General features: G+C 42.9%; 1 protein-coding gene across 1 annotated transcript in view; it reads left to right on the top strand.

The window, feature by feature from the left end:
- LOC141157708 (uncharacterized) overlaps positions 1-8,978 on the top strand; it is a 36,319-nt gene extending 27,341 nt beyond the window's left edge. Inside the window, exons 7-10 of the mRNA XM_073645253.1 lie at positions 11-6,040; positions 6,187-6,293; positions 7,504-7,579; positions 8,265-8,978. Of these exons, the coding sequence (XP_073501354.1) occupies positions 11-6,040; positions 6,187-6,293; positions 7,504-7,560 (6,194 nt within the window). The 3' untranslated portion in view covers positions 7,561-7,579; positions 8,265-8,978. The remainder of the gene's footprint in view (positions 1-10; positions 6,041-6,186; positions 6,294-7,503; positions 7,580-8,264) is intronic.
- The last annotated feature ends 6,950 nt before the right edge of the window (positions 8,979-15,928 follow it).

Below are 15,928 nucleotides of genomic sequence, written 5' to 3'. Positions count from 1 at the left end.
ATTCCTGCAGATGAAGGAGTAACTACTCCAGCACCCAGCACATCACAATCAACTACTCCATTATCAACAACTCCTGCACCTGCAACCACGACCACAGGACTAGCAACAACAACCACAGGACCTGCAACAACAACCATAGGACCTGCAACAACAACAACCACGACGTCAGGACCTACGGCAACCACAGGAACTTCAACAACAACCACAGGACCTACAACAACATCAATCACAGGACCCCCAACAACAACCAAAGGACCTATGACAACAGCCACAGGAACGGCATCAATAACCACAGAACCTGCAATAACAACAACAAGGACGACAGGACCAACAACAACCACAGAACCTGCAGCAACAACTACAGGACCTATGACAACACCCACAGGAACTGCATCAACAACCACAGAACTTGCAATAACAACAAGACCTACAACAACCACAGGACCTGCAGCAACAACAACCACAGGAGCTGCATCAACAACCACAGGACCTACATCAACAACCAGAGGACCTGCAGCAGCAACAACAATAACCACAGGAGCTGCAACAACAATAACCAAAGAACCTGCAGCAACAACAACTACAGGACCTGCAACAACAAGGATGACATTACCTACAACAACAACCACCACAGGACCTGCAGCAACAACAACCACAGGCCCTGAAACCTCAACCATAGGACCTACAACAACCACAACAGGCCCTACAACAACAGGCCCTACAACAACAACAACCACAGGACTTGTAACAACAGCAACCACAGGACTTGTATCAACAACAACCACAGGGCCTATGACAACAACCACAGAAACTGCATCAACAACCAAAGAGCCTGCAATAACAACAACAAGGACAACAGGACCTACAAAAACTGCAGGATCTGCAACAACAACTGCAGAACATACAGCAACAACAACCACAGGACCTGGAGCAACAACAACCACAGGACCTGTAGCAGCAACAGCAACGATAACTACAGGACCTTTGACAAGTACCACAGGGCCTATGACAACAACCACAAGAACTGCATCAACAACCACAGAACCTGCAATAACAACAACAAGGATGACAGGACCTACAACAACTGCAGGACCTGCAGCAACAACAACAACCACGGGACCTGAAACAACAAGGTTGACATTACCTACAACAACCACAGAACCTGCAGCAACAACTACAGGACCTATGACAACAACCACAGGAACTGCATCAACAACCACTGAACTTGCAATAACAACAAGACCTACAACAACCAAAAGACCTGCAGCAACAACAACCACAGGACCTGCATCAACAACCACAGGACCTACATCAACAACCAGAGGACCTGCAGCAGCAACAACAATAACCACAGGAGCTGCAACAACAATAACCAAAGGACCTGCAGCAACAACAACTACAGGACCTGCAACAACAAGGATGACATTACCTACAACAACAACCACCACAGGACCTGCAGCAACAACAACCACAGGCCCTGAAACCACAACCATAGGACCTACAAAAACCACAACAGGCCCTTCAACAACAGGCCCTACAACAACAACAACCACAGGACTTGTAACAACAGCAACCACAGGACTTGTATCAACAACAACCACAGGGCCTATGACAACAACCACAGAAACTGCATCAACAACCACAGAGCCTGCAATAACAACAACAAGGACAACAGGACCTACAAAAACTGCAGGATCCGCAATAACAACCACAGGACCTGGAGCAACAACAACCACAGGACCTGTAGCAGCAACAACAACAATAACTACAGGACCTTTGACAAGTACCACAGGGCCTATGACATCAACCACAAGAACTGCATCAACAACCACAGAACCTGCAATAACAACAACAAGGATGACAGGACCTACAACAACTGCAGGACCTGCAGCAACAACAACAACCACGGGACCTGAAACAACAATCACAGGACCTGCTACTACAACAACCACAGGAGCTGCAGTACCAACAACCACCACAGGAATTCCAACAACAACAATCACAGGACGGGCATCAACAACCACAGGACCTGCCAAAACAACAAGTACGGCAAGTCATACAACAACTACAGGACCTGAAGCAACAACAACAATCACTGGAGCTGCAACTACCGCCACCGGACCTGCAATAACAACAAGAACCACAGGACCTGCAACAACAACCACAGAACCTGCTATAACAACAACCACGGGACCTGTAGCAATAACCACAGAACATGCAGCAACAACAACCACCACAGGAACTACAACAACCACAGGACCTGCAACAACTACCTCTACCACAAGACCTGCAACAACAACCACAGGACATGCAATAACAACAAGAATGACAGGACCTGCAACAAAAACCACAGGACCTGCAAGGACAACAGGATCTGAACCAACAACCACAGGACCTGCTGCTACAACAACAACCATAGGACTTGTAACAACCACACGACCTGCAGCAACAACCACAGGACTTACAACAACGACAAGACCTGCAGCAACAACAACCACAGGACCTACAACAACAAGGTTGACATTACCTACAACAACCACAGGACCTGTAGCAACAACAACTACTGTACCTTTGACAACCACAGGAACTGCATCAACAACAGAACCTGCAATAACAACAAGGATGACAGGACCTACAACAACCGTAGGACCTGCAGCAACAACAACCTCAGGAAATGCAAAAACAACAACCACGGGGCCTGAAACAACAACCACAGTTCCTGCTGCTACAACAACCACCACAGGACCTGTAACAACCACAGGACCTGCAGCAACAAAAACCACCACAGGAATTGCAACAACAACCATAGAAATTGCAACAACAACCTCAGGACCTGCCATAACAACAAGTACAACAAGTCATACAACAACTATTACAGGACCTGCAGGAACAACAAGCACTGAGGCTGTGACTACAGCCACAGGACTTGCAATAACAACAACAGCCACGGTATCTGCAACAACAGCCACGGGATCCGCAACAACAACCACAGGATCTGCAAAAACAACCACAGGAACTGAAACAACAACCACAGGACCTTCTGCTACAACAACAACCACAGGACCTGTAACAACAACCTCTGGACCTGCAGCAACAACCACTGGACCTACAACAACAACTACAGGACCCACAGCAACAACCACAGGACCTGCAACAACAACCACAGGATCTGCTGCTACAACAACAAGACCTGTAACAACAACAACCACAGGACCTGCAGCAACAACCACAGGAACTACAACAACCACAGGACCTGCAACAACAACCACAGGACCTGCTGCTACAAGAACAACCACAGGACCTGTAACAACAACCACCACAGGACCTGCAGCAACAACCACAGGAACGACAACCACAACAGGATTTGCAACAACAACCACAGGACCTGCAACAACCACTGGACCTGCCATAACAGCAACAAGTTTGACAAGTCATACAACAACTACAGGACCTGCAGCAGCAACAACAACAACCACAGGAGCTGAAACTACAGCCACAGGACCTGGACTAACAACAAGGATGACGGAACCTGCAACAACTACAGTATCTGAAACAACAACCACAGGACCTGCAGCATCAACAATAACCACAGGAACTACAACAATCACAGAACCTAGTACAACAACAACCACAGGACCTGTAACAACAACAACCACCACCACCACAGGACCTGCAACAACAACCACAGGACCTGCAGAAACAACAAGTGATACAACTACAGGACCTGCAGCAGCAACAACAACCATGGGAGGTGCAACTACAGCCACAGGACCAGCAACAACCACAGGACCTGCTGCTATAACAACCACAGGACCTGCTGCTATAACAACCACAGGACCTGCTGCTACAACAACCACAAGACCTGTAACATCAACAACCACAGGAGCTGCAACTACAGCCACAGGACCTGCAATAACAACAAGGATGACAGGACCTGCAACAACCACAAGACCTGCAACAACAGGGCCTACAACAACCATAGGAACTGCTGCTACAACCACCACGGGACCTGTAACAACAACCACCACAGGACCTGCAGCAAGAACAACAACCACAGGACCTTCAATAACAACCACAGGACCTGTAACAACAACAACCACCACAGGACCTGCAACAACAACCGCAGGACCTGCAACAACAACAAGTAGGGCAAATCATACAACTACAGGACCTGCAGCAACAACAACCACAGAAGGTGCAGGTACAGCCACAGGACCTGCAGTGACAACAACAAGTTCGACAGGACCTGCTGCAACAACCACAGGACCTGTAACAACAACAACAACAACCAAAGGACCTGTAACAACAACAACCACAAGATCTACAACAACCACAGGACCTGCTACAACAACCACAGGACCTGCCATAACAACAACAAGTACAATAAGTCATACAACTACAGGACCTGCGGCAACAACCAGAGAAAGTGCCACTACTGCCACAGGACCTGCAATGACAACAAGGATAACAGGACCTGCAACAGCAATCACAGGATACGTAACAACAACTACAGAACCTGCAACAACTACAGGACCTGCAACAACTACAGAACCTGCAACAACTACAGGACCTGCAACAACTACAGGACCTGCAACAACCACAGGACCTGCTGCTATAACAACCACAGGACCTGTAACAAGAACCACAGGAACTAAAACAACCACCCCAGGACCTGCTACAACAACCACAGGACCTGCCATAACAGCGAGTACGGCAAGTCATACAACAACTACAGGACCTTCAGCAACAACAACCACCACCACGGGAGCTGCAACTACAGCCACAGGACCCGCAATAACACCAACAAGGACGACAACACGTTCAACAACAACCACAGTACCTGCAACAACCACAGGATCTGAAACAACCACAAGACTTGCTGCTATAACAACCATGGGACCTGTAAAAACAACAACCATAGGACATTTATCAACTACAACAACAACCACAGGACCTGCTACAACAACCACAGGACCTGCTGCTACAACAACAACAACAACCACAGGACCTGTAACAACAACAACAATCACCACCACAGGACCTGCAACAACAACCACAGGACCGGCAACAGCAAGTACAGCAAGTCATAAAACTACAGGAACTGCAGCAACAACAATCACAGGAGGTGCCACTACAACCACAGGACCTGCAATGACAACAACAAGGATGACAGGGTCTGCAACAATAATCACAGGATCTGCAACTACAACCACAGGACCTGCAACAACCACAGGACCTGCTGCTACAACAACCACAGTACCTGTAACAACCACAGGAACTACAACAACAACCACAGGACCTGCTAGAACAACCACAGGAACTGCCATAACAACAAGAAGTACGGTAAGTCATACAACAACTACAGGACCTGCAGCAACAACAACCAAAGAACCTGCAACATCATCGACAAGACCTACAACAACAACAATAGCACCTACAACAACCACAGGACCAGCAGCAACAACAACCACAGGACCTACCACAACACCTGAAACAACAGCAGCCACAGGACCTACAACAACAAGGATGACAGGACCTACAACAACATCAACCACAGCAAAACCTGCAGCTACAACAACAACAACCACAACCACAGGAGCTGCAACAACAACCACAGGAGCTGCAACAACAACCACAGGAGCTGCTACAACAACCACAGAAAATGCGAAAACAACCACAGGACCTAGAACAACAACTACCACAGGACCTGCAACAACAACTACAGGAACACGTCCTACAATAACTACTACACGACCTGTAACTACAGGAATAAGTCCTGCAATAACTACCACATGGCCTGTAACTACAGGAATATTGTCTACAATAACAACTGCACAGACTGTAACTACAAGAACAAGTCCTGCGATAATAAACACACGGCCTGCAACTATAAAAACAAGTCCTGCGATTACTACCATACGGCCTGCAACTACAGGAACAAGTCCTGCAATGACTACCACACAGCCCGTGTCTACAGTACTAAGTACAGAAACTGCAGCAACGCAAAGTGTAGCTCCAACTCAACCAAATCAGCAGCAAGGTATGGAGACTAGTGACACAGATACATAGCACAGCTATTATTTTTATTGATCTTGGGTCAGTTATCTTAGCAGACACATATTGTATAATGATATATAATAAATGTATATTATGTACATAATTTTTCTCCATTTTGTTTTTCTACAGGAATTACTGATGGGGTTGCTGCTCCAGACACTATTCCTGCCTTTGGAGTTGCCCTAATTGTTCTGGTCATTGTCGTTATCGTTATTGTACCTGTATGCTTTGTTGTGGTATGTAGATAAATATTACTGGGGCTCCTATAAATATAATGATAATGACCCCCGGGTTAGTGAGGGGAGCATTTGGCATCTTAGTCATGAAGACAAACCCCTGTCCATATCTCCTAAAAGGTAGAGCCACTCAGAAAGCTCAGTCTCACTAGCTTTTCAGCATACTTACCAACATTACTATGCAAAATTTGGGTGAATTGAACCCTGCTCCAAGGAATAAGCCTCACCTTTTCTGGTTCAGTTTATGGGATTATCCCAACAAAATCAGGGCTGTTGATAAGTATGTTTATGTGGATGCTAATTCATATACTACTGGTCCTTGCAATATGAGTGGATCAGCAGGGGTTTCAAAACCTGGACCTGTGATAATTATTTGATCAGCTGAAATTGGAAAAATGTTTATTATAGTAAGATTATTCCTTTAAATATATTTAATCACTAGGGAAAGAATTTGTAATGTTTCACACAGCCAATTGAGTTATTACAATGTATCCAGTCTAAACAATTCTCTGTAAGATAAACATAGCAGCAGCAGAAATCTCTCACCTGTCCTAGACCAGGCTGATAGCTTTTACCAAGACTAATACATTGTAGGAGTCCATCGGCTGTGTGAGCAGGACTAGATCAGGAAAGGACCCTCTGAGGCTTAGTGCCCACAATGCAGAAATGAAGCAGAAATTTTCGTGAGCATTTCTGCATCTCCTTGGCAGAAAAACACATGCGTTTTTGACGCGTATTTGATGCTTATTTGCCATGCGTTTTTCCAATGCATTGTATAGGCAAATACGCATGCAGAAACGCACAAGAATTGGTCATGTCTGTATTTTTTCTGCGAGTAAAATCTGCGCAGAAAAAATCCTGACCATGTGCACAGAACTTGCAGAATGTCATAGGAAGTCATGGGATAAGGTATACAATGCATTTCTGGAGCATTCACGCGCTGCAAATATGCACCAAAATACGCACCAAAAACGCATCGTGGGCACACAGCCTGAATGTTAACAACAGTAATAATCCTAAGGACATATAAGTTATCATTAGTACTGGCCTCTTGATTAAATATTGAGGGTCATTTATACTGGGGTTCCCTGATTAATGTGAAATGCAGTGTGCACAGGGTCCAATATGGTTTTAAAGATTATTCTTGACTGTTTTGCAGGTTTTCTTTTACATTCCAGTGTGATATATCTCTTTTTTTTATTATTTTTAGGCTGCCAGATTCACTACTGTGTCCTTTACCTTGCCTAATCTTGGGATCCCGACCTAAAGTTTTGGCATTTGCAATGGTAAAATAATTTCTGTTGGCTTCTTCTTACATGTCCTATGTGTTTGGATGAAGTAGGATTATTGGGCACTTAAACCATACTTCCCAATAGCGGGATATCATGGGACATTTAGGGTATATGCCCACGGTCAGGAGCCGCTGCAGTTTTGATGCTGCGTGTTATGCAGCATCAAATCCGCAGCGACCAGCTGTTACAGCGTAGTGGATGGGATTTCTAGAAATCCCATGTCACCTATGCGTCTGCGGCTCACCCGAGGAAACTGACATGAGGCGCGTCTTTCAAGACTGCAGCATGTCAATTTCTCCGATGAGTCCGCATGCGGGCTTTCCCCATAGAATAACCTCTATGAGGAAAGTCCTCAGGTGAAAAAAATGGCGCCGCTCATTTGCACAAAATGAGCGGAAGCCACCGCCGGCTATTCCGCTGTGTCTGGGCGACAGGCGGCTCCGGACAGTGTGCACATACCCTGAAATTCCCTATCTCCACACATGAACACCCATAATATATCCCAGAAACTCACACAGTGGGGTAAATCTGCATGAGCCTCAGTAACATTGACAAACATTATGTGGCTATATCCCCAAAATACAGAACAGCTGGGAGTTATGCTTATGCACAAATCTACAGACAGTGGTGAGTATATCAATAATGTATTCATCTTATTCAGTTATTTTCTCTTGTGCAGAGATGTGGATGCGCGAGTCACTGATCATCCAATAAAGAAAAAAAAGGACGTCCAATACTTCTGAAAGAATGTGACAGCAAGAAAAGAATGACTTCTGATCCAGAGATCCTGATACATCTAGAAAAATGCAAATTAACAATGCAACAGCAAAGAGATGCAATCTCCATACAGTCTGTGACTATCGGCCATTCTAGGAGATGTTTTCCACAGCTGGAGAGACACTGAATGAAGACCACTATTGTATGTCCTCTACTCTATAATCACCTAGTAAGCCCCTGCTTCATGATTCTGCCATCTCCCTCCAGCCATTTCCAGTATTGGTAACCACATTTTGCACATATGTAATCTGCACATAGCTGTGGTCACTGGTACTGGACAAGGAGGACAGGGGGTATCAGAAATGTAATGAAGGTCTGTGGATTTGCTCTAATGTCTACAATGATTTTGGACTTACCGATGGATGGTCAGATATCACACACATAGGATACATCATACAACAAACAGGACAATGGTTCATTTCTACATACAACATCATGCCCGTCTGCTGAACATTATGAATAACACCAAGCACACCCATGAGCACTTCATTTATTTATCTTATATGTCTATTTATTGAATGGTTTCTCTTTTTTTGGGATTTAATTTTAGCAACTTGATATATGTATATATAAATATATGTAATGGTTTTCCTCATGTTAATATTTGATATATGGCCTTGTAAATAAAAAAAATATTACAATCAAAGCCAGAAGCACAAAAAATTCTGATAATTGGGCATCGAATAATTGGACCCTTTGAACTACTGGATGCATATACACATTCACACATGCAGAAATCATAACATTTAACTAACCTGTGATTAATTAGAAATTACACTTACTTGTCCCACCTTGTCAAAACTCACATTAATTATCCTATTAGTGGTGGCTTTAATGCTTAAAAAGACCTGATCTATTCCCTATTCCATGTTCACAATGGCGAAGACAAGAGAGCTGTTTGAGCCGATCAGATGATATTATCACCAACCACAGGCCCACAGGCAGTCTAAATGGTACAAGACTATCTCCAAATTCCTTTGCATCTCGATATCAACACTTTGAAATGTTATCTAGAAATTTGCTACTCATAGAATAGTCAAGAATCTTCCAGGACATTATAAAAAAAGGAACGTTCATGAGAGAACACCACAAAAGTTAGTTCTCAATATGAAAAAGAAATCACATTGTACATATTGAAAAGAGTCATACATTCATCTAATTCAACCGAGAGATGGGAAAGGATAACGGGAATGGGATTTAGGTAAGTCCATAATGCATGATCCAGTTTGCCATAAAAAGCAAGTTTTTACTTAAAAGGGTTGTCAACTACTATTCAAAATAGCCCAATGTATTTTTTATGATGAAAAGAAGCTTCTTTCTAATTACCTCCCGCTACTGTTTCTGCCTGTGAGCGGCGCTATTGCGGGCCGCTCGCAGGCAGCCCGTGACCCCTCGCTGACGTCAGGTCAAGTGAGGCGTGACTCAGCACTGGGGTCCCCGCAGTGGATGCTGGGTTGTGGGCATGGTTACCCCACGCGTCACACCCAGCATCCACCGCGTGCTTTCCCAATGAATGGGGAGAGGGAGAGCGCACGGTGGATGCCGGGTGTGACACGCGGGGTAACCCAGCCCACAACCCAGCAGCCACCGTGGAACGCAGAAGAGGGACCGCGGCTGGATCTGGAATCATGACGTGACGTCAGGGAATATCAGAGCCGGTTGCAGCCAGGGGTCACGTGATGCCTGTGAGCGGCCAGTGATAGCGACGCTCACAGGCAGAAACAGCAGAGGGACGTAATTAGAAAGAAGCTTCTATTCAGCATAAAAACACATTGGGCTATTTTGAATATTAGTGGACAACCCCTTTAATGATTCGAGTATTGATCGACTTGATAAGTATTTAGAACAAGCATTTTATACATTTACATATGCAAATCGCCTCTTCAGAGAGGAAGAGGACTTAAACTCTAGCGCCATCTATTGGAAGTAGCAATCCTACAAGTTAATATCATCCCCTTGTAATATGAATTGGCATAAAAAACAAATCAGAATCTTAATTTGCGGACACAGTCTTTCAGGGTATTGCCTCTTGTCAGTGTAAAGTAAGAGATCAGATCGGCACCCGAAGTGCCCTCTTGTATTTTAAGATTATTTAACATTAAATAGTTTTTAACCATACTTTTTGTATGGGTCATTTATATATTTGTACAAGTTAATCATGCCCCCCCCTGATTCATCTTTTCTCCAGACTAAATAAATGTAATTCTTGTAATCTTTCCTCATAACTAAAATCCATGTCCTTTATCAGTTTTGTAGCTCTCATTTGTACATTTTCTAACTCTAGGCTATCAATTTCATATTCATATCAATGGAGTATTCCAATGATATGAATATGTCTTGATTGTCGGAGATGGGTAAAGCCCGTAAGTAAGAGCAGGCAGCTGTAGCACAATGCTGTTTTACTATAGGCATACAGGCAAGTAATAAATGCCATCTATAAACTATAATTAGTCTAATAAACCTACACAACACTAACCTAAGGCGGATAATATTAGATATTGTGCTAGTCATCAAACCAAATATTATCTTACAAGATGTAACATGAAGAGATACACAAATATTGTATCTGGAGGTACAAGATAAGGATAAGGCGATGTGTCATCACTCTGGTGCTCTCTGTATATCCCATCTTTAAGCTTTGAAAGAGGAAACATTCACATATTTCCTTTTTTATAATAATCTAACTGAAGATCATTTCTTGCATAAATCAGTAACAAATGTAAATATTGATAATATATTGTATCATGGGAAAAGGTTGTCTTCTTTACCTTACAGAAGTTTGTTGTTTCCCACCGTCCCCAGTCATAGAAAAATCTATATGAAGTAATACAATAATTAGAAAAGGGAAGAAGAGGGGGATACAGCTGCACTTTTCCCATTTCTCTCTCTCTGAGACTTTATGCTGTGAGCCAGGGAACGCAGCATGTTGCAGAGGTTTGACTGGCTCACATCTCACCTCTGAAATCACACCAGTTAAATTCTACCCCCTTAGCATTGGGAGAAGAAATATTAATTTACAAAAACCAGTGTAGTGAAGGAATATATGTTACACACATTTCTTTTTTAAACTTGATTTGTTTTATTAAACAGTTTTATAAACAACTAGATGGTGGCCCGATTCGAACGCATCGGGTATTCTAGAATATGTATGCGGCCGACCGGGCGCAATCAGCTGAGCGGTGTTTAAATTTGGCGGCAATATCGGTGATTGGTCGCGGCCGGCAACTGCGACCAATCAGCAAAGCGGTGTTTAAATTTGGCGCCAATAATGCTGATTGGTCGTGGCCAGCGACCAATCAGCAGAGCGGGGTTTAAATTTGGCGCCAATATCGCTGATTGGTCACGGCCAGCGACCAATTTAAATTTGGTGCCAATACTGCTGATTGGTCGCGGCCGGCGACCGCGGCCAATCAGGAGAGCAGTGTTTAAATTTGGCGCCAAAATAGCTGATTCAGCGAATCTTATTAGTGAGGACCGGGGACCGGCGCTGCCTGTGCGGGTACTTCCGCTGCGAGCAGCCGGAGGATGAGCGGCTGCTCGCAGCAGAAGTATCCCAACCGGCGCCCGTCATCTCCCGGCTGCATCGCCACTGACCTCCGTGCGGCAGATGAGCTGCTAACGGCCGCCATCTTTTTCTGAAATCCCACGTCGCTGATTGGCCGCGGCCGGACCAATCAGCGACGCGGGATTTCCTGGACAGAAGGACAGACAGACAGAAAGACAGACGGGATAAGACAATTATATATATTAGATTATACATTGCATTTGGTGGTACAAAACATCCAGAGACATCACATCAACATAAATTTACATCGATGAGGACGTATTAAAATAAACTGGTCAGATGGGTTATCTCATGTATACAAATAATTTCTTTGCCCTGCAAATGTCACATCTTCTGGAATTATATATAAAAAAAGAGAAACAAAAAAAGGGTATTTACCTAATTAGGATACAATCCAAACCTTGAACTCTCAACCACAACTTATCAAACTTGTGCTGTCTTTATCTTTTCCATGCTCAGATTGACTCACATCGTAGTGTATATGGATCTAAATGCTTGCCCCCATAAGCAACATTTGTCACTTATAACACGTGATTTACTATTTATTCTCACATCCCTTACATATTTACTTTCCAGCTCAAACCCCTTGCCTAAGTAGAGATTGTAAAACATGAAGAATTCCAATTGTCCCATATTTTGGAAAATTTTAATGGACAACCTCTATTTTGGTATACTATCTTTTCAAATGGAATGATTGAATTAACCAGTGTGATCCAGGAACGCAATGTTGGCTGTGTATTGCCCATCCATCTTAGAGCCAACAATTTTCTGGCCAAGAATAAGGTTTCTCTCAAAAAAATCTTAGTATAGTGATCTCAGACATCATCCTCCATTACCCCAAAAAGGCAAATCAGTGGATCACATGGAATCGGGATGGATATTAAAGAGGATAGTAAGGAGGTAACTTCCTGCCAGAAGGACCTAATAATGGAGCAGTCCCAGATTAAATGAACAAAGTCGGCATCCATGGTATGACATTGTAAACATTCTGAATTAGAGGAGCGCCCCATTTGATATAGTCTGAGGGGTGTGAGATATGACTGTTGAACAATATAAAGCTGAATCAGCTTATTATTAACGGAGGGAGAGACAAAGGACGGGGACTCCAAAATTTCATCCCACTCCTCCGCCCCCATATTCGGGATTAGAAGTCTCCGCTTATTTTTTGCTGGCAAAAGGGTTACGATCTAAGCCTGTTGATAGCAAATATGTATATAAGCTAGATAAAAGACCTTGTGGCCCATGAAATTTTAGTATTCCTATTAAGGGAAATGAGGAAATAGTTTGATTTAATTCACAGTTTTGTAAGTGAGATCTGAGCCCATTTCTAAGTTGGAGGTACCTGAAGAATTTAGATCTTGGAACCTTGAATTTATTTTGCACCTGTTCAAATGACATCAGTATAGATCTTTCCTAAATATCTCTTAACAAATAGACCCCACTAGCCATCCAAAAGGGGGCAGATGGATGTTCCATTAATGTCGCAAAATACAGGTTCCCCCATATAGGCATTTCAGCTATAACTTGTGTAAAGTCAATTCTTTTCTTTGCTTGCTTCCATACCGTTCTCGCCAATCTATGTAGTGGTAACAACTTAATGGGATACGCTTTATTCAATTCTAGAAAACCCAATAAACAACCTGTGCCCAAAATGTGTGCCAAGTGGTTCTCAAAATTCGGTAACTGGGAGTCAGGCACCCAACTACGGATCGCTTTTAGCTGACCTGCTAAATAGTATAGATGGAAGTCAGGCAAAGCTGCTTCTCCCATATCTTTAGGCCTTCGAAGGGTAGATAACCTGAGTTTAGGTCTGGAGTTCCCCCAAATAAATGTGGACATCAAAGAGTTAAGAGATGTAAAGAATTTTTTAGGGACCAGCACTGCACTATGTTGTAATATATAGTTAAATTTAGGGAGTTAGATCATCTTAATTAAGTTAATCCTTCCTGACACTGATAGCGGTAATCTCCCCCTCAAGGAAAATTTGCATTTAGCATATTCTAATAAAGGAAGAATATTACTCAAGAGGTCCTCTCTATCATTTCTAACAATCATAATTCCCAAGTATTCGAAACATGACACTACAGGTAAAGGAGATAACACTTCCAAATCAGTATTCGGAGTGGGCGACAAAGACATAAGAGAAGATTTATCCCAATTTATAAAGAGGCCCGAATATTCACTAAATTTATCAATAGTAGATATAAGAGATGGGAGAGTATCTTTAACCTTGTCCATAAAAATTATCATGTCATCTGCATATAAACCAATTTTATCAGTTCTATCTGCAATTGTAATCCCACTATTATCCTCAGATGATCGTATTCTTATAGCCAATGCTTCAATTGCCAGAGCGAACAAAGCCGGAGACAAAGGGCATCCCTGGCGGGTTCCCCTTTCCAATGAAAAAGATGTGGAGGATAAATTATTTATCACTATTTTAGCTTTGGGGGCCGCATACAATATTTGAATCCAGGCCTGAAATTTAGGGCCAAAAACAAATTTTTCTAGTCAAGGAAATAAAAATGGCCACTCCAACGAGTCAAAAGCCTTGGCCGCATCCAGTTAAGCCAAGGCCCAATCATTTCCTGGTATCAGAGAGCTATATTGAGTTATTGATTGTACCCTTCTAATGTTAATAGAAGTATTTTTTCCTGGCATAAAGCCTGTTTGGTACAGGTGGACAACTGATAGTATCACCTTATTAAGTCTCAAAGCTAGAATTTTTGTAAGAATTTTGTAATCCACATTTAATAGTGAAATAGGGCGATATGATCCACACTCCACAGTATCCTTCCCCTCCTTTTTAAGAACAATAATATTGGCATCATAAAAGGATTCAGGCAAGGAACCACTTTGCATCGCCTCTGAGAAAGTCTCTAAAATGTGCTGCATCAAGCCCTTTTGATATCTAAGGTAGAGTTCTAGTGGTAGGCCATCAGGGCCCGAAGCTTTACCCAAAGCCATATCGGCCAGGGCTGTATTTATTTCCTCTAAAGTGATATCTGCATCCAAAAGGGATTGTTGTGTGTCACTCAATTTGGGAAAATCAAGATCTGCCAAACAAGAGAGACATTCTAATTTATTATGGGCACTTTGGGATTTATATAACGATTTATAAAAGTTATGAAAGCCATATAGAATTTCTTCTGCCGCAGTGACTATCTGGCCCCCTAATGTTCGAATCCTGAGACTAGCACTAGAGTCATTATGTTTGCTTACCATAAAGGCCAACAACTTACCTGATTGGTTCCCCAATTCAAAATATGATTGTCTAGTGAAAAATAGTTTACGTTTAGATTTAGTGTCAACATTTTGTGTGTATAATCAATATGAGTGTAGCCAGTTTATTCTATTCACATCAGACGGGTCTGAAACATAAGACTGTTCAGCTTCTTTTAACCTATGTTCAAACTCGGCATCGACCTGTGCAGTCGTTCTCTTGATGTAAGAGATAGCGGAGGAGAGGCATCCTCTAAGGTATGCCTTTAATGTATCCCAAAAAATCGTAGTGTTCCTTGGCAACGGATGTACTTCCACGAAACAGTCAATTTGATCCGGTATTCTATCATCAGGACCAATTAATTTTAACCAAAAGTGATTACGTTTCCATGCGGGTCTGTCCCGTACCTGGTCAAATTTAAGCGTTAGTATCACCGGGCTATGGTCTGAAATCTCTCTTACCCCATGTTCAATACTATGTACCCACATCGCAGTATTACTAGAACTGAAAATATAATCTAACTGTGATAACATAGATTTAGTTGAGGAGTGTATTCCTTAGTTCCGGGGTGATGTAATCTCCACAAATCTATCCAACGAATACTCTCCATATAAGTTGAAAACAAATTAGACGACGGTATTATTGTCGTTCTGGTGTTGTCACGAATTCTCAATCTATCTAAATTTTCATCCATAATCAAGTTGAAATCCCCCATACACAAGATCTGAGCATCTGGGTAGTTTAGTGCAAAGCTTACTGCCTTTTGGATAATAATTAG

This window comes from Phyllobates terribilis, unplaced genomic scaffold, assembly GCF_046119375.1.
Source record: "Phyllobates terribilis strain yellow unplaced genomic scaffold, ASM4611937v1 Scaffold_8__6_contigs__length_399053987, whole genome shotgun sequence".
NCBI classification, from domain to species: domain Eukaryota; kingdom Metazoa; phylum Chordata; class Amphibia; order Anura; family Dendrobatidae; genus Phyllobates; species Phyllobates terribilis.
The sequence above is the reverse complement of the archived record's forward strand: the minus strand, read 5'-3'. Positions and strand labels throughout refer to the sequence as shown.